Below are 19,480 nucleotides of genomic sequence, written 5' to 3'. Positions count from 1 at the left end.
TTTGCCTCAGTCTTCACTGGCAACCCTTCTCCTCAAGGCTCTCAAGTTGATGGTCCACAAGACGGAGAGCAGGGAGACAAAGTCCCTCTCACCATAAGCAAAGACAAAGATTGTAACTGAGGAACCTGAACATACACAAATCCATGGGACCTGATATGCATCCCAGAGTCCTGAAGGAATTGGCTCATGTAGTAGCCAAGCCACTCTCCATGGTATTTGAAAAGTCTTGGCAGTCAGGTGAAGTCCCTGGTGACTGGAGGAGAGGAAACACCATGCCCATTTTTAAAAAGGGTAGAAAGGAACCTGGGAACTACCGACCTGTCAGCCTCACCTCTATGCCTGGGAAGATCATAGAACCGATCCTTCTGGAAGACATGCTAAGGCACATGGAGAACAGGGAGGTGATTCAGGACAGCCAGCATGGCTTTACTAGGGGCAAATCCTGCCTGACCTACCTAGTGGCTTTCTACAGTGAAGCGACTGCATCAGTGGATAAGGGAAGACCTATGGATGTCACCTATCTGGACTTCTGCAAGGCATTTGACACGGTCCCGCACAACATCCCTCTCTAAGTGAGAGAGATACGGGTTTGTTGAGTGGACTGTTCAGTGGATAAGGAATTGGCTGGATGGTCACATCTAGAGGTTAGTGGTCAATGGCTTGATGTCCATATTGAAAATGGTGACAAGTGGTGTCCCTCAGGTGTCTGTACTGGGACCAGTGTTATTTCATAATTTCATTAACGATATTGACAGTGGCATTGAGAGCACCCTCAGCAAGTTTGCAGATGACACCAAGCAGGGTGGTGTCACTACATCAGAGGGAAAGGATGCCATCCAGAGGGACCTGGACAAGCTGGAGGAGTGGGCCTATGAGGGCCAATAAGTGAACCTCATGAGGTTCAACAAGGCCAAGTGCAGTGTCCTGCACCTGGGCCAGGGCAACCACAGATATCAGTACAGGCTGGAAGACATGCTAGAATGCAACCCTGTGGCAAAAAGACTGGGGAGTACTAGTGGATCAAAAGCTGGACATGATCCACCAATGTGCAGTTGCAGCCCAGAAGGCCAGCCCCATCCTGGGCTGCATCAAAAGAAGTGTGGCCAGCAGATCGAGAGAGGTGATTCTGCCCCTCTACTCTGCCCTGGTGAGACCTCACCTGGAGTACTGTGTCCAGCTCTGGAGCCCCTCAACACAAGAAGGATGTGGACCTGTTGGAGTGTGTCCAGAGCAGGGCCACAAAAATGATCAGAGGGCTAGAGCACCTCTCTTATGACGACAGGCTGAGGGAGTTGGGGCTGTTCAGCCTGAAGAAGAAAAGACACTGGGGGCACCTTACAGTGACCTTCCTGTACCTGAAAGGGGCCTATAAGAAGGCTGAAGAAGACCTGTTCATAAGAGCATGTAACAATAGGACAAGGGGTAATGGTGTTAAGCTAGAAAAGGGTAGATTCAGGTTGGACATTAGGAAAAAGTTCTTTAATATGGGGGTGATGGATCACTGGAACGGGTTGCCTAGAGAGGTGGTGGAGGCCCCATCCCTGGAGACATTCAAGGTCAGGCTTGATGGGGCTCTGAGCAATCTGTTCTAGTGTGAGATGTCCCTGCTTATTGTAGGGGGGTTGGAGTAGATGACCTTTAGATGTCCCTTCCAACCCAAGACATTCTATGGTAAGTATAGATGATATGTGTATAAATGGGACTAGAGCCTAGGAAATAAATTCTATTGAAAACCTGAAAATGAAGGGAAAAGTTTATTCCAGTGAAAGAAAATATTGTAATTTGATACAAATATTTTTTTTTTCAGAGGCAGGATTGTCACTTGCAGTTACACAATCAGCAACAGGAGAAAAGCCAGGTTCTAAAAGTAACATGGTGTCTTTACGTGAGGATGTTACAAATGATACTTCAGACTCTAGTGAAAAGATTTCAGATGAAAAAGGACCTGTTGAAAAGAGAACAATGACTGTGATTGGGAGGAATGGCTATCACGACGCCGTATACATGAATGCAGCTAAGATTTTCCAAGGCATTCGTACTGAAAAGCCTAAGGATAAAATGTTGGTGCGGTATGGGGATGACTCATTGCCTCCCACACTGACTTTCAAAGATGACTATTCCCAGCGTGTATCCTATGAACTGGCTTTCAGTGCTCTAAAATGTAAGTACAAGACCTTTCCAAAAATTGCCAAGAGAAATTATATAGCAGAGAATGTGTGTAAAAACAAAGTCTTCAGTTTCTGCCTGATCCCCCTGCAGAGATCTGGGTAGTTTTATTAAACTGCAGGTTACTACTAGACCACTCATATCCCTCAGATATGTAAATATATCTAAGTGGTAGCATTTTGTAAAAATCAAACATTTAAACTCTATACTTTTTGCTGTAAAGAAGTTATATAGATTTGTTAATTTGCAATTGTGTTTGACCATAATTTTCATTATGGTTAAACTTTTGGTTTATTTTTTAGCAATTTATAAGTTGTTGTTTTTTTCTCCATAGAATCTTGTAGATTTCATAGTGTAAATTGCCAATATTTTCTTCTTTTTTGCAGATCAAGATCTTCTTGAGGAAGTATTGTTAGATAGTGGTGTTTACCCATGCTACTTCATAGTAAGTGACATTTTAGTGAGGAAATAGATTTTGTATTTTCTGAGTTGATGCAATTAGAATATTGTCAGAGGATTCTGCAACATCCTTACAAAAATCATGTGTTGCTTTGAACTATATGGTAGCCTGAGACTGAAATGTTACTGTCCTTTCTTATTAGTTGTCTAAAGCACCAGTCTCCAGGATGCTAGATAATGTTGTTTTTGAAATTCCTGGTACACCTTACTGCTAGGAATCAACACTTTCGAAGAAAGAAGGTAGAAAAGTGAACTATAGCACTTACTGCAGTGTGAAACTTGCTCAGTGATGTGTTCCATGAATTTTCTTTCCCAGCTGTGTCAGCCTGTGAGTGGGGAAAAAAAGTCATGCTCCTTTCCTGTCTCTGGGAGTTGGAAAGCATGGACTAAACCCCATCAGATAAAAGAATGTATTGAACCCATTTCATTTCCTAGGTGCACTGTATTGCACACAAGTATTGCACCTGTACTGGAAAAATTGATCCATTTTACTCTCTCAACATACTTTCCTGCTTTAACATGAAAATAAAATCTAGAGCTGGCTATTCCTTCCAATTTAGTCTTTTATGCCTTTGAAAATTACAAGATGCATCTGAACTGATGTCATTTGTGGAGATGGATGTGAGCAGACAAACAATCTATCACACTTGATTTTTTTCTTGTTTTTGTAAGGAAGTAAGACTCACATGGTAACATTTTGTATTTGGTGGTATTTCCCTAATAAGTTTTCTAGCTGCTTGTGGTCGTATTTGTGAGAAGGTTAGAATTTTTTAAGATGTAAGAACTGTTGTAATTCCATGAAAACAGGTAGACAAGAGTAACTGAAGTGCTGTTAATTACTGTCCTTTAGAAGGAGTTTTAAACTGTTTTAAACATTTAGACATAGGAAGGAGATTTTATATATGTTGCAACTGCAGAATAGTTATGATAACTGAGCTTATTGGTTGTTACAATACTGAAGAATACCACAAGAGACAAATTGAAAGACAAGAAGTTTTTGTTGGCTTAGCTGTTCAAGAAACTACTTTATGAGGAAAAAATAATTTCAAAATATAAACTTTGATAACATTATAAGTTGTTAAGATAGAACTTCTTATTGTCATGTAAGGAGAATGTTTTAAATTTTGATAAGCTAAACAACATTTAAGTTGTGTATTTTGAGTTTTTAAAAAATTATTCAGTGTTTTACTGACTCTCCATGAGGAATTACTTTCGTGTTCTCACAAATAAGGGTTTCATTGGAGTTTTTAATGCCTTTCTCGTGGGAGACTGCTGTTTGCTACGGATCTTTTTTGAAGGAGTAAGGCTTCCTGTGTGTCACTTTCTCTATCCAGTTGCTTCTCTGTTGCAGCCAGATGAATTAACCAGCCTGCTGGTTGTGATGCTTTATGACCTACAAGACCGAAAATTTCAAGCACGAGAGATTTTGGATAAAGAAGAACCTGTAGAAGAAGTTAAGAAAGTAGAGCATTATTTTGACAGGTATACATGCCAAGAACTATTTTGTTGATGTCTTAGCAGAAATAGAGATTTGTATAACCAGTGTCTTTTAAAATAATTGTCAATATTACAGATGCCTTGCAGCTTCAAATTTGGTGAGCTTTGTTTTTATTTTAAATGAGAACCTAGTTTGAAGGGAAACTTTCATATTCCTATAATTAAGGAAAATACAGCTAATAAACCATCTTTATATTGTGGATTATTTTACTAGAAAACAGTGTCATCTTATTTTGGAGTTGTTGAAACATTTTTCATAAATGTTAGCAAAGAAATACTCAGTAAACATTAATAAATATGACTATAACAGAGTCAAGAGGTCATGGAATGGAGTAACACCCATTTATTTGGCAATACTTCTATTACGGAACTTTGTTCTAATTACTTACAAGAATTAATATTTAACAAAGAAAGAGGATATATAAATGTTTTAAGTAATATTCAGGTATTTCTTTTGTTGGTCTGTTAATGATCTTGACAGACGTTTGTTGGACAAAATTGTGTTGCTGCTGAATTTAGAATAGCCCAAAAAGTTGATGAATATCAGAAGTGCAGGGTATTCCTGGAGGGCAGTAAGCAATATACCTTGACATTAAAATAGATCACTAGCAAGTTTTCATTTGCTTTAAATTATCACATATCAAGAATATGCATGAAGTTTATTTAAAGTTTAAATACTGGGAGTATTTAACATTTTCATGTAATAATAAAACTGACTCCTGGTTGCCATCATACTTGTGTTCTTTCTGTACACATTCAGAGGTCAGCTTTCATAAAACACTCATTCTGTCCATACACGTTTTTATCTTCAAATGTACAAAAAAAATCTGATTATTGTATTAAAAAAATTGCAGTTCATAAGCATATCTGCTTTGTTTTTAGCTGAAAGAATTGACATATTTGAGAGGCACCTGTCCTGTGTGCCTTTAGGTAAAACAGGCTTAGCATGTGCTCCTACCTTGCATCTCCCATTGTCTGGGATAGAAAATGTTCTATAACTGTATGTTCTGTAGAAGCTTGCAAAATGAGGCTTCAGTTTTGGTTCTGCTTTCTGAGCAAGATGGTATTGTAATAGAAATATTGCACATGAATAGCTAGTGTAATCACTTACAAAACTCACTAAGCTTGTCATTATGTTTTTGTAGTTTTAAGACCAAGTTGGCAGCTGCACTAGCAAGATACCGCATCAAACACGGTGCTCTTTCAATTGAATCCTCTCTACCAGAAACCGTACGGAAGCGGGAACAAAGGGCCTCTGCATTACCTTTATGTGCTTGGATAAACACATTTAAAATCAGGTAGGGTCTTTAAAGTATCACCTAATGTTGATGTTTTTACATATGAAGTGATATAGTTTGCTACACACCTGTTTCAGAATTTCCAGGTTATATTATTAATAGTAATGGTGTTAATACATTGTAAAAAAGTTATGAGACAGTTTTTCTTACTACTCTGTTGTTTGTGTTTGTCTTTCACTAAATAAATGAGGAAATAAAGTAAGAAAAAATGATATGGGTGAGTAAAATCCATGTTGAAAAACAGAGAAAGAGAAAACTTTATTAAAAGTAGGTGTATTAATCTAAGCCATAACGTCAGCAAAGAGTGTTAAGCCAGATACAATACAATACTTTATACTAGTGTTTATTCTGTAAGGATAGTATAAACTTGAAATAAAAATACACTTTCTGAAATCCTTGTATTTGGTGGGCTACTATATATGTCACACTGGTATTCCTAGTTCTGTGCTGACATATGAACCATAACAGGTCATCTTGTTATCTATTTTGTTAGGTAATACATTTTATAATTATTCAAGAATTTTGTTTTCATATTCTTTTGTTGGACCAATGTACTGTGCTAAGGTTATTGGCTTTTCAGGTTAGAGAAGGTGTCTTATTCTGGTTGTGACGTGAGCTAAAAGCTGCTGCATTGACCCTATGGTTAGTGTACCATATAAGCTTATGGCACTGTCTGAAACTGCATTTCACCAAACAATCCTTAGTGTATACACCTTTAAATCTTTATGATATTTGAATTGTAGGCATTTATGCCTTTATTACATTTACACAAAGACTGTTTCAGATATAAGCCATTAAATTCATTGGAGAGCTGGGCTAAATTGAAAGCAATTGAAAGAACTAAACTGTTCCAGTAGTAAATTTGCTACAGTGTCTCCTGAGCATATGGTTGTTTTGATGCTTTGAATCATCCTCTAGAGACTCATACCTCTTTCTTAATCTATTTAATCAGACGTATTAACTTAATTATTTCAAACGAGAACTTATATGCCTAAAATACAGGTAGCAGATTTCAGATTTCAGCAGTAGACTATATTGCATATTTATTTTTAAAATATGTATCTATATATGCACAAGCACAGACACAAACACACTAAAAAAAAAACAAACACAAAATCCATATAATCAATGTGAACTTTATTGTTTAAGTAACTCTTGTATATTTAATGGCCGGAGTTGTATGTTAACAGCCTTGAAGATGTCTTCAGGGAATTGGAGAAGAAGGGATTCACAGGAGTTGAATCTGTGTCAGACTTGGACCATTACACATACTGTCTGGACCAATATTGCCAGGATGTATTGTTTTTTCCTTCCTCTCTTAAAGAAGAACTGTTTAATTTAGATCTTTTTGCAGATTGCAAACTCTTACTGCAGGTGAGTTGAATAATCTTAACTGAAAACTACAATAATGCTTTGCATTAGAATGAGGTCATGTACTGAGTGACTATTCTGTTAAATCGGTCAGGAAGCTACAAACTCTCACAAGGTTTTGGACATTTTTAATCATTAGAAGGTTAGAAACTGTTTAACTTACTAAATTTAGCATGCAGATGTTAAGGCCTATAATTGGTAGCTACAGTTAGTAGAATGTTTTAAATTTCATCTTAAAACAGTTGAAATAAATATCAAAACAGTTCAAAGAGGCAGGCTCAGTTTTGAAAATGTGAGGAAAGTTTCTACAGATCCCTATATGCATTACCCCCATTTAGTAGATAATGGTATCGCTAATACTGTAATATCTCTTCAGCTGCATATTTGCAGTGGAATGAGGACAGTTCTTAGTATTATGTGCAGAGTGGTTCCTAAATCTTCATAAAATATCCTTGGTATTTTTCCTGACTTGCCACTGTTAGCCTATCCAGGCAAGACGAGACAGACGTTCCTGTTTTAGAGCAATGGTTTGGAATAACTGTGCAACACACAACCACAAATTACCTGAAGTGCCTGATGATTCTTGAGTGCTTAGCAGAAACATTTCAAAGGACATTTTCACTTGATACTTAGCATTTTCTGGAATTTAAAAAAAATTATTAACCAACTCACAAAATCATTAAATACTAAATATTTAATTTCAGTATGAATATTTTGAATAGAAGACTTACAGAAAAGAACTATACATGACAGCCCCATAGATCACGGGAACAAATGTTGAGTATTACTACTTAATATTCAAAGTGAGAAACTCCCGTCTCCCTCTGCTGGGGAGGGAGGGTACTTGAATGCTGTAAGTGCATAGGTAGACACTGATGTGAACTCAAAAGTTTAGCGTCTTGTTTTATTTCTCCTTGCCCTTTATCATCAGTGTTTGCCAGATTTGGTGCAAAGCATGGTACTTGTTGCCTTCAGTCTTTGCCTTGTGAAGTAATTTGGTGGGGATAACATTTGATGGACCTTTGTCTCTTCATCACCTGTAGTATGAGATCATTTACTTCTGTTGAGAGGTCCCTGGGCTTTCTGCATTCAAAGCTGCCTCTTTGTTATTTGAATGGCAGCAAAATCTTGGTCTTTGATCTGCGAGGGCTTAATTTCTCACATTAATTACCATGAAGAGCTATGTGAGTAGTTTTGCATTTTGCTGTTCAGCTGCCTCTGAGGATGAATTCTGCATATTGAGGCCCAAGTCTTTTCTGGAATGGGCTGTTGCCAAGAGTTCCTCCTTATGGAGATGATGCACACATGTGTGATACATAGATTCTTTTTACTTATTGATGTAAAACTTTCATATGTGTTATCAAGAATTAAATTATTTAAATTTAGTGACTTAGTAAGATGTTTGGTTTTTGTACTTGATTTAATTCTGTATTAGCGGCTATCATTAGATTTTCTCCTGTCTGCTTTCATATATGTCAAGAAAACAATGAAATACTTTCCAAATTCAGAAAAGAAGCTTGGCATTCATAGAAGCCAGATTAGTTGGTGATACTCAATTATTGTCATTATTTTCTAGGATAAGTCTCGCAGCCTTGCTGTACACTCTGCACAGGTGCTGTTGAATGAAGATGATGACATTCTTGTGGCCCATGTAGGTTCCTATCTGACCATTGCCCATATGTCAGTGCTGACAAATCACAGCACATCCAATATATTTGTTTGTGGAGTGAAATCATCAGCAAAAGCAGATGAACTGATGAACTTGTTCCTTCACATGGGATGTGAAAGTAGGTGTTAAAGCCATTGGTCTGTGTATTGTAATACAGATGTTTATGCTATCTATAAATATAGTGTAATTCAATCAGAATTCAGAGATAAGAGTTGGGGAGGGCAACAGCAACTCATTTTTTTTTTGCCACAAGGTGAACTGACAGCTCTTTAGATACAATCAAGTTAATCAAAAGTTGATTAACCATGTCATGGTAGATGCAGGCTCCTGAAACGTCAGGGTGAATTTTTCCATATAAGTAGTTGCTGTTTAGCAGCTGGTGTAGCTGGGAACTTTTGGATCCACTTATTTGGTGTCTTGGCTGTTATTTCAGTTTGATTTTCAGCTGTTTGAGTGTGTTAATCCAAAGCCCCTGCACTTGTCCAGTTTACCCTGAGGACACAGTAAAAACCAGAATGCAACAAGACTCTGGAACCCCATTAGGAGTCTTTTCAGCAGAAGATGTGGAGGTCTAGCTAGTCCTTCAATCTGTTTGAAATCAGTGGGTCATACTTCAGAGCACTTTCTGTGGGTCTAGCAGGCTGTAGCTCTGTGGAAGTCTGTTTAACACCACAGGCTCTTCACCTTTCTCACATTGAAATTAGGCTGGCTTGCTTGTATGTGGAACTGTGAGTTTTTCCCTTTTTGCAGATGTTCAGTTGTTACATGAAGACTTTATGGAGATTGACCCAAGAAACCGGAGACTTAAAAAGGCAAAAGTTATTTTGTTGCTACCACAGTGCTCTGGACTGGGTGTTGGCAATCCAATAGACTTTATTGTACATGACCACGGAGGTAACTTTTAATACAGTAGCTAGCTCATGCTTCTTGGTAGGAATAGTATTGAAGCACTGTGGGCTGGACATCATAGCTGTTTCAGTAAATTGTATGATTGTATAAAATACTCTTCCTTTTAGCTTTTTATTTTAACAGCTATAAAACATATATATGAAACAACTTGCATAATTCTGTATGTGTAACGTACATGCAGGCTACCATGGAAAAACAAAATAGAATAAAAAATTATAAGATGATTTTTCCACACGAAGTAGGCAAGAATGTATTTGGCCAAACATGGGATTCTCAACAAGAAAAATCTAGGTGGCACTGAAGTATTAAGAGCATTTTGTAAAGGCAATTTCAAGTCAATAGTATGAAGTTGGAAAGTTATTCTGGGGAGCAGAGTGTATATAGCCTTTCTTTGCAAGTGAAAAGACTGTAGTTGGAAAATGTATTACAAGATACCAATAAGTATGTATAATTTTCCCTTGAATACATTATTGACTGTATAAGCCTATTCACTGTACAATTTTCATTAAATAGAAACAAATAAGAGGCAGTAGTGATTACAGGTAAAGAGAGTAAAGAAGAATCATTTAGGCATTCCTTGGTATTGTAATGCATAAAGCCTACCTTCTCACTGCACCAGTAATAATCAAGTCTGTTACCAAAGCATTTTCTGCAAAGAGCTGAATTTTAAGACACTACTACAAGTTGCATTAATACATTTACAACTCTTTGCATTTAGATGCAGGATTGCTAAGAGACGTTTACCAAGGACGTGTATCTGAGGATAAACTCAACAATCTTGCTCAGAGGCAGCTGAATGAGTTGATGCATGCAATGAAATGTAAGTGTGCTAGCTCTTGGATTTCTGGGAACACTTCGTACTATAAATTCCATCGTACTGCCAGCAGTTTTTAGATAGCTAAAAATTTGAAGATTACTCTATTACTTGCTGGTAAGTGTGTAACCAAACCCCATTAAAAATAATACTAAGTTTAAAGGTGTATCTCTGCCCTAGTATTCACCAGTCACTAATACAATAATCTTTAACATCATATGGAGAATTGGCTCAGTCATACTCTTGTTTTGGAAAAGTTGTAAATGCAGTATGACTCCATCTGCGAGTTTCTTTCTTGTTTCTTTGGTAGCTGTGCAAAAAGACTGGAGAGCAGCCCTGAATTTGTGCTAAAATCTGCAAGATATTTAAGAACACTTTAATTATTAAAAACCACTAGAGATTGAAAACTTATGTATGCAGGAGAATATACTTTATTGCTAAAAATTTCAGTCCTTACAAAACCTGTATGAAGAAAAGTAGGAATTGTTTGTTTGTTTTGTAGTTGACAAAGTCCAAGCTATTGTTTACTGCACTTGCTCGGTTTACCCAGAAGAAAATGAACTAGTAGTGAAAAAAGCACTGAAATCTGAAGTGGAAGGAAAACAAGCAGAACCATATAGGTATGCACTGAGTAGTTTTGTCTATGGAAAAGTTAAGTATAACTTTAAATCATAGCATAATTATTAACCTAGACTGATCAATCTTGTATTAGATTAACATTTAAGATAGTTTTTTACTGCCTTTCATTCCATTCCTTTTGGTGCATTTTTTCTTCCTTTTTGGTATTTTTGTTTGATGCAAAACTGTAAATTTGAAAAGAACAGCATTCAGGTCCTACAAATAGGCAGTTTTTTCTAACCTAAGGTTTTTAGCTTAGGTGGATATTTATTATGAGCATATACTTAATAAGTCAAAGTCATCACCTCTGCAGTTTCTGTGTACTGCTTGGTGTTTCCAGAGCATTCCCCAATTTCATGGACAATTTGATAACCCAGTAATCACAGACCTAAGAAAGAACATAGCTGTTAATTTGTATTCATGCATATTTATTATCTGGTGGTTAATATACTTAACTATTGGAAAAAATACAATGAATTCTAAAAAGATTAATTCTCAAGACTTTCTTAAATGGCAGGGTTTTTTTTTGAGAATAGGCTCTCTATAAATGCCACTGAAAGGCACAACTTGGAAATGACTTTTAGTAAATCTCTATTTCTTTTTTTCTCTCCTTAAACATTATCTTCTGGTTATTTTATTATTTTCTACAGGCTTATTCCTCCTGTTTTTAATACTTGCTCCGATTCAAATACTTCCACTGAGTTGTTTTTCAAAATGGAGCCATCAGAAATTTCCAGTGGCTGTTTTCTGGCTGTTCTGCAAAGAGAGGTAAGCTAAGAAAATTACCATTTAAAAACACTCAACAGAAAAAGACTTGCTATTTTCCACAAAAGGGTATATGAAATGGATCATTTAAAATTAATTCCTGGCTGTTCTTTAGTTGTCTTAAGAACAAAGATAGGTGAGCAGTTTGAGTGTGCCACTTAGAGAATTTTATGATGAGTACAACATATGCTTCCTACACATGCCTTTTCTTCTGCAGTTTTTCATGATCAGAGCAGTTTATTAATATACACCAGTGCTAGGAATATCTAGAAATAATATATTGTTGTTTGTTACGTCTGTATGTGTCACCCAGATTTACCAGTATCCAAGCAGAGAGTGTCACCACGAGGGATTTGAGACTTCATTATAATTTTAATAAAATAGGTGTGAATGTTTCCTTCCAAAACTAAGGCATATGCAAATGGGCCTTGAAAGGCAGGGGGGCTTTTGCTGAGTAAATGGAAAAGTCTTGGCATGAATCCTGAGGAAGGGATCCCTTGACAGGCTAGTTTGCATCTCTGATCATCATTTTCCTCGTGTCTGAGAAAAGCAGGACTTTTTTCACCAAAAAAAGAAAGGGAGGGGGTTTTCATTAGAATTTAATTGAAAATATGAGATCTTACTTGGTTATTTGTACCACTTCCTGTCAAACTGCAATTACAGTGCTTGAAAGAGGCTTGTGTCTTTTGGGGAATTAGATGATTTTATTAGAAGTAGAGAATCACACATTAAAAGCCTTTCAAGTTATCTATTATTGATCTTTTTATTTTTTAACCTGGTTCTCTTAGCTAGTAGGTTTTAGGTAGTTCTGCTGTGTACATCTGTCCACCATGTTCTCTTCCTCCAGAGAAACAGTTTTGTTCCAAGTAGTTGATTTGAGTTATTTTTAGTCAAAATTCTAATGCACAGAAGCAACTGCTTATATATTTTGCCAATTTTTAGGTCATTATGAAAATGAAGACTTCATGCAAGGCAGAAAATGTGTACTTATAATTTAAATAGAAATCTCTGTTTATACAATACTTGTTCTTAGCTAGTTGTAAATAGTTTCTTGCCCATTGCTTCTCTTTACCTGTATAGATATTGATCTGGTTCCTAGTTAATCCAGTTTGAGAGTTCCTTGCTTATGCATTATGAGAAGGGATTTTCATTATCACGAAAATTACTGATGTTTAACATTATTTATAATATTTCTGCATTTTAATAACTGTTTCTGATACACACTGTATGTATATGCATGTTACTACAGACATGTTACAGAGCAAGTCAATGTGGGAGATGTGGTACCAAGGCTAGAATTCAGCTTTCCCTCTTCAGGCCACAGAGGGCAAAGTCTCTGAAGAGCAAATGCTCAGACACGCATTAGTCACCTTCATTTCTTGAATAAAATAGTTTGGTTATAATTTATCACAAGGGGTTTCCTGCTGGATTCTGCCATTTTTTTCTTGTGGAGTAAGTTCTGAGGAATCTGGCATTAAAGTATTGAGTTTGCAGCTCTGTGTTGTGGCTTATTGTTACTTTCTTTGAAATTTTTCAGAAAGATACTTCTGAGAATGTGTCTGTTAAAGACACTTTGCCTCATGCTGCATCAGAAGAACTGCTAGATGACATTGTTGTAGAAAACTCAGAGAAAAAAGCAAAAAAGCAACGGAAAGCAAAAAAGCGCAGACGTAATGTTACCAGTAGGGGCACGGAGCTGAAGACGGCAGAGTTCCTGTACCATCAAGTTGTATCCACGATGAAGGCTGAAGTTTCAGTCTCTAAAGCAGTTGGTGACATAAAACAAAAGACCATGAACCAAACAAGTGGCTCGGTTCAGCTGAAGAAGGCGATCAAGCCTGTTTCAGCCAAAGCTCTGCCTCAAGTGCTGAAGCACACACCTCCTTTGTCACCCGCGGGCAAAGTGACATATGAAAGGCAGACACTTGCTAGAAAGGCACACACAGAACGTAGAAAGCTTTCATTGAAGACTGTGGAAATTGCTTTTCCTCCAGGGATAACACCAGACCTAAGTCTGCAAGGAAGTAAACCCAGGGTATCAATGCGTCGTTGCTTTCATTGCTGGGCTGCAGCAAAGGGTGGTAAGGATACTCCTACAGTCTGTGCTCAGCCATCCTCGCAGATGGCTGTAGGCGTCTGCAAAGCTTGTCCCTACCTTTACACAGAAGGAAATACTTTCCTATGTAATATTAATAATTACACTTAGATTACAGTATATTTTTCTGCAGGATAATCTTGCTGTGGAAAATATATACATTATGGGATATTTGCATGGAAATATCCATGTTATACAGTAATTTTAAATTGGCAATTACACTTTAAAGTGAATGCAGCTCAGCTACATAAGACTGATACATGGTTCAATGGGGAGTGAGGTCAAAACTAGAGCTTTTTGCTGTGCTTTATAAAATGACAAGTTAAAACATGCAGGTTTTCCCCCCGTGACCTTCATAGATCTGTAGGGACACTCATATTTCAAACTGATTTTTTTTTACTGTGAGACTGCATTTTTTTCAGTGGTTGTCTTTACATGTGCTAGATACAGTTTTTGTAAGTTACTATTTAGACTGTGACACATGGCAAGTAAGCCTTGCACAGTAAGCCAGTTAGTTCACCTCTATTTTAAAACTAGAAGTTAACTTTTGTACAGGCAACTGCCCAAGTACACTAAAGCCCATGCACAGGCTTTCCAGTACCTGTTCTGTTGGTTTCTACTCAGGTGTGCTTCACCTGGAAACTATATAGTTTCATGCTAAAAATACCGAATTGTCATCATATGTCAGACTATGGCATGGCTCATAACTGCTTTTCATGAACTTTCTTAACATAGGCAGTTCTTAGCTGAAAAGAGCTGCTACTGTCAAAGGAAGTTATTTTCATAAATTTTACTTCTGTTCAGCTGAATAATGACTGAACAGAGTAGACTGTCTTTGGAAACAGCTGTGGACTTCTAACCTGCTCCCTCTTGCTGCCAAATATAAAAGAACTGTAAGATATCTGCAATTGTCTTAGTCTGAGCAGAGGATAAAAATGAAGCACACATAATTACCAAGAACCTGACTTAGTATTAAATATGGGCAGTATAAAGAAGGAAAATGGCAAACAATGACAGTAAGAGGAACCTCGAGTTGTATTTATTTAGGTTTTACTGTAGTAGAAATGAAACAAAAGTAACATAGCAATATAGAAAGGCAAAGGTAGCTGTGGCCCTGAAGACAAATTTTCCTCTACACAAGCATTTTATGTTGCCAGTAGTTCAACAATATGGTACAGAATCTTAACCTAGTTGACATAGTTTTGGATTTAGACCCATCCAGAGAAAATGTTTTAACATCTGTTTTTCCTCACCACCAGTAGGCAGATCAGCGCTACCTCGAGAAGAAAGGATGTGAATGATAATACATCAGCAGTGTAGACAGCTGGCTGTTCATCAGATAAATATCCTTGCTCACTGAATCAGTGAAAATTTCTTCCAGAATGTTAATCTGAGCCAGCTGTCCTATTCAAAGGCATCACTCACCTGCTGTATATCCCTGCGAGTAACCTGTGCTCCTTACCTGTTCCAGTAAAAGGATGAACTCTGACCATTCTGGTTTCTGAATGAAAAGTAAGGATACAACTAGATCTGTGTGCTTGCAATGCACAGAACTGAAAAAAATCCCAAACCTCTTAATTTTATTTCAAAACCATCTCGGAGGAGGAGAAATTCTACATGTTAGATGAAAAGAAAGTTAGAGATTTCAAGGTTTGTTTTTCCAAGTTTTGTTTTGGTTTTTTTTTTCAATATGGATGTTAAATGCTTAAAAGAAACTCAGATTTCTATTTCTAAAAAATAAAAATCTGTATAACTTGTTTATTAAATGTAATTAAAATTATTTGTGAAAAAAAAAATACATTTGTCTGATGATAGGATTTCTGGGCTACTTTTTTATCATGTTGTCCCACAATCAGCCTCATCTTGCTTTCACTGGTTTGTGCCTTTGACATGCCACTGAGGCCATACCAGTTAGGATCTTGATGTCTTACCAAGAATATCAAGGAGCTTGTAATACAGATTTTGATTCTGCAGGTCAGCAGCTTGCTTTGTGTGCACATCACACAGTGGCCACATTTGGGACTGACTTCAGATGGCTTGCAGGTAGAAGCCTGCATCCCCAATTAAACAACTCAGATGACTTTTTACAGTACAGCTGTATCTCGTGTAACTGTCTTGAATCCAGTTACATATTTGTAATTTTCAACTAGGAACCACTGATTCATCTTTCCAGATACAAAACTGTCCATTACACTCCTATTGCCTCTAAACAACCAGAATATTTTGTCATCCCCTCAACCACTATTTGGAACAAAATAAATAATTTCCCAATTTCATGGACCAGTAACAGTTGAGACAGTCATTTTATGCAGCTAAATTTATTCTCAGAACAGATTACATTTAAATGTGGAGAAGTGGTCAACAGCAGGGAAAATTGCCCTTTTCAATGTCAATCAGGTACTTTACGTAAAACTGAGCCCTGCTAATAAACAGTGGGTGTGTTTCCTTCTTTCTTATTGCTGTTAAAATAAACCAAACCTGCTTTTGCTGACTGTACAGCACACATTTTAGCCATGTGTTAATTAGCCTGCCCAAGAAAGGAGTAATGGGGTTAATGGTAATGCTGAAAGGTGGAGCCCATCTTAGCTGTTGAAATAAGAAAGTTATTTTCCATGGGTAATTTGCTAATGTTTTTAGATCCCTAGTTAAATGATCTATTAAATGCTTGATAAAAGGAAAAGGGATGGGGAACTCTTAGTGACACAGAACTGGTGTAAGCTATTAGATACTCCACAGCTTTTCTTCCTGTCATGAGAGAGCTTGTTGTTTCAATAGGTACAGGTGACTGCACACAAAGTACATCGCTAAAATCTCATTTTACTGTGAAGGGATCCTGTGCCCATCCATGCAATTTTTATTATTCCTGTTTAACCACCCTGTAGGTGGCCTCTGTAGCCCTATACCTCCCACACCCCCTTGCTCCCCTTCAAATGAAATAGTAAGTGGCTTAAATAAAACCTACAGCCAGCACTGCAGATTCCAAAAGAAAGGCTTTTATCTCTTAGTCGTTGACTGTGAACATACATCCCCTTGCTTCTGCAAGGGAGCATTTAATGACATGACTGACATGTGATACTTACCTCTAACTTACTACTTGCATTGAAAAATTAAGAAATTAGCTTTGCTTTACATGGTTTTTCTACAGACTTCAATAAAAATGTGACTACAAATAATTACAAAGCCTGCCTTTTTTAAGGCAACCTATAGTATACATAATGGAGAATGTTACAAGAGCATGTCCAGTAAAGACAATACATCAACATAATAATGCAGGATATTTCAGTAAAAATAGAATAAATAAAATAAAAATATTTTAAGCTGTATTTAACAGGTTAATTTAAAATATGGCATCAGACATACAAGGCATAGTGAACATGGCTGCCTGCCTGCAGAATCACTAGGTATTATAAAAAAATGCATAGGTAACTGAAGGGTCGCTACAACATCAACTAAAATGGTGGCAGTTGCTCAAGCACACATACCCCACTCACACGTCGTTTTTGGCCATGGTAAAAAGAGTGTCTTAAAATATTTAACAAAAGATAACTGCCTTTGCAATATTAGGCTCTGATTCTGCCAACTCCTGGGTGTATATTTAATCTTCCAGAGAATAAGGAGCTCTACTGAAGCAAAAAGGCCACATACAGTCAGACCATTAAGCACTCCACTTAAGCATTTGCAAAATCAACATTTCGTTAACAGACACAAAACTCTTAAACCGTATATTAGCAAGTGACCTACGGCCTTTGAAATACCTTTTTGTCTTCTCCTCAGGCCTCCCTGCACACTTTTCTAGTGAAAGCTAACTAGATGTCCATAGCCTTGACAACATGCATGGAGAAGAACCTTCACACTGCTGTTTGCCAACTGATGGTTTAGCTTAAAGAGAGTCTGGATCTCTCTTGGGGAGAATCAACACTGTGCAGATGTAACTACAAAATCCAATTATACTAGTTAAAATTCACTGTCATTGAACAGATGCAGATCTCAACTCCTGTCATTTCCAGCTGGAACTTTAAGAAGACACTGTCAAAGTATTTATGGAAATTTAAAATAAAGTCAAACTTTAAATCACTAGGATGATGATGAATAAAGAAACTTTTACCTCTGAACCTCACGATCCCACCTAAGGGTACGTTGTTAGCCCCCACATTTTGACAGCACTTGTGACAGGAACTGATTTTTTATGCTGCTCCTCCCAGACCTCACTGGGGTCAACACCAGCAACCAAACAAGCACCTACACAAGCTGCCACCTCCACGCTTGGTGAGCTGGCTTCACGGGCAGTTTAAACCAATGGTACTGCTAGAAGGCTTTTTTTGCATCCCCCCATCCCTGCCTATCTGATCTCCCTGCCTACTTGGCACAAGCAACTTCTCCTCCAGCTGTACAAGCAATAAAGCTGGTGCAAAACAGGTGGCAGGGATGGGAGGCTTGGGAGGGGAAACAACTGCTTCAGTGCCTGGGGTGCAGAATTGTGGTGCAGGTTTGAGAACAGCAAAGGATCAGCTCTTCCGCAGGTATTCTAGAGAGCTAAATTTAATTACAATAATTGCACAGCTAGCCTTCACCTGGCACTTGCTCATACATCAGGCTGAGTTTAATGATTTTTCTGCATTGAAATTTCTTGAATCATCATTTTTTTTCCCCTTGTGTTCCTAAGTTGCTTTTCCCAGGTGTTGCTGTTTATTCCTTTAAACAAGGAAATAAAAAGAAAATAACAGTTTATAACAGTCTCTACAGTTCTTGCAGTAACAACCTTGACAACGTTATTTTAAAATTAAAGTATGACCCGCTTTGTAGATTTGGGAGACAGTTACAATCTGGAACATATCTATAAATGGAGTTAATGTTCCATTTTCAAAATTTGTACCAATCTGCAAGTCCAGATAGAAGATGGCAAACGGAGAGACTCAAGATGCATAGCTGCATTTGGAGAGTTTAGCCTGAGGTACAATTTCAAGAGGCAACACTGGGCTGACTTTGCCAGGATCCACAGTTGTGTTTAGATCAAAGAAATTAAGATGAAGCCTTTGGAGCAAAAGCAATCGATTGTACCACCTGAAGCACTATCCTTTCAGAAGACAAGTCTTCTTATTTTGTCACAAAAGCATTAACAGAAATGTCATGGAATTATATAAACAGGAAATATGATTGTTCTTTTTGTGACATGGTAAGTATTCAGCAACAAACTCTGAGGGGAAGGGGTAATTGTGCAACCAGATGCTGAATGGAACATTTCATCAAACACTTGTACATTTAAGGTATGGAACATTTTAGGCTTTACAAGACTTATAAGACAGTAAAATTCCTGACTAGTTCTTTCTTATTCCTGATTGGATTTTCTGCATGAAACAGAAGATATTTTTGATGAATTAATGACAGATTTAGGAAAACAAATTTAACAGCAAATGGGTGCATTTGTATATTTAAAGCTGAAAAGCTTCAGTGGATCATCCTACAATTCGGTTACTGGTAACACTTCTGGATTTTTCAGCATTGGTTGGGTATTAAATATGATTCTTCTCTAAGACCATAATGTATAACCAGGAGATGAAATAATGACACTAAGATTCAGAAGCACGTCAAGGAGATGTTAAAAGTGGTTGCTCGGCCAATGCTGACAAACAATTTAAAACTAACAGGTGTAATGCTATAAAAAAACCCCACCTTGGTACTTAATCTACAGTAAATCAATGGTAGCTAATACTTGGTACCTACTCCAGTGCTGAAAACAGAGCAAAGTGCTATAGGGAATTAAGATTGATTTGTGACAAATCCAGCTCAAGACGGTGAAACTACCAACTTGGGCATCATTC

General features: G+C 37.3%; 1 protein-coding gene across 1 annotated transcript; it reads left to right on the top strand.

Annotated features, from left to right (window-relative positions):
• Positions 1-1,872: 1,872 nt before the first annotated feature.
• NSUN7 (NOP2/Sun domain family, member 7) lies at positions 1,873-13,772 on the top strand. The gene is made up of 11 exons (XM_010006151.1): positions 1,873-2,161; positions 2,553-2,611; positions 3,977-4,107; positions 5,268-5,420; positions 6,611-6,794; positions 8,368-8,578; positions 9,211-9,354; positions 10,088-10,189; positions 10,686-10,803; positions 11,452-11,569; positions 13,104-13,772. Exons 1-11 carry the CDS (start codon positions 1,873-1,875, stop codon positions 13,770-13,772), a joined length of 2,178 nt encoding a protein of 725 aa, XP_010004453.1.
• The last annotated feature ends 5,708 nt before the right edge of the window (positions 13,773-19,480 follow it).

The sequence above is a fragment of the Chaetura pelagica genome, unplaced genomic scaffold (genome assembly GCF_000747805.2).
Source record: "Chaetura pelagica isolate M959 unplaced genomic scaffold, ChaPel_1.0 scaffold189, whole genome shotgun sequence".
In the NCBI taxonomy this organism is placed as follows: Eukaryota; Metazoa; Chordata; class Aves; order Apodiformes; family Apodidae; genus Chaetura; species Chaetura pelagica.
Note: the sequence above shows the minus strand (reverse complement) of the source record. Positions and strands in the feature narration are given on the sequence as shown.

Coding starts and splice junctions, on each gene's coding strand:
- NSUN7 (XM_010006151.1), top strand. CDS start 1,873: ATGGTGTCTTTACGTGAGGATGTTACAAATGATACTTCAGACTCTAGT. Junction 8,579..9,210: donor CCTTCACATGGGATGTGAAA/GTAGGTGTTAAA, acceptor CCCTTTTTGCAG/ATGTTCAGTTGTTACATGAA. Junction 10,804..11,451: donor AAACAAGCAGAACCATATAG/GTATGCACTGAG, acceptor TATTTTCTACAG/GCTTATTCCTCCTGTTTTTA.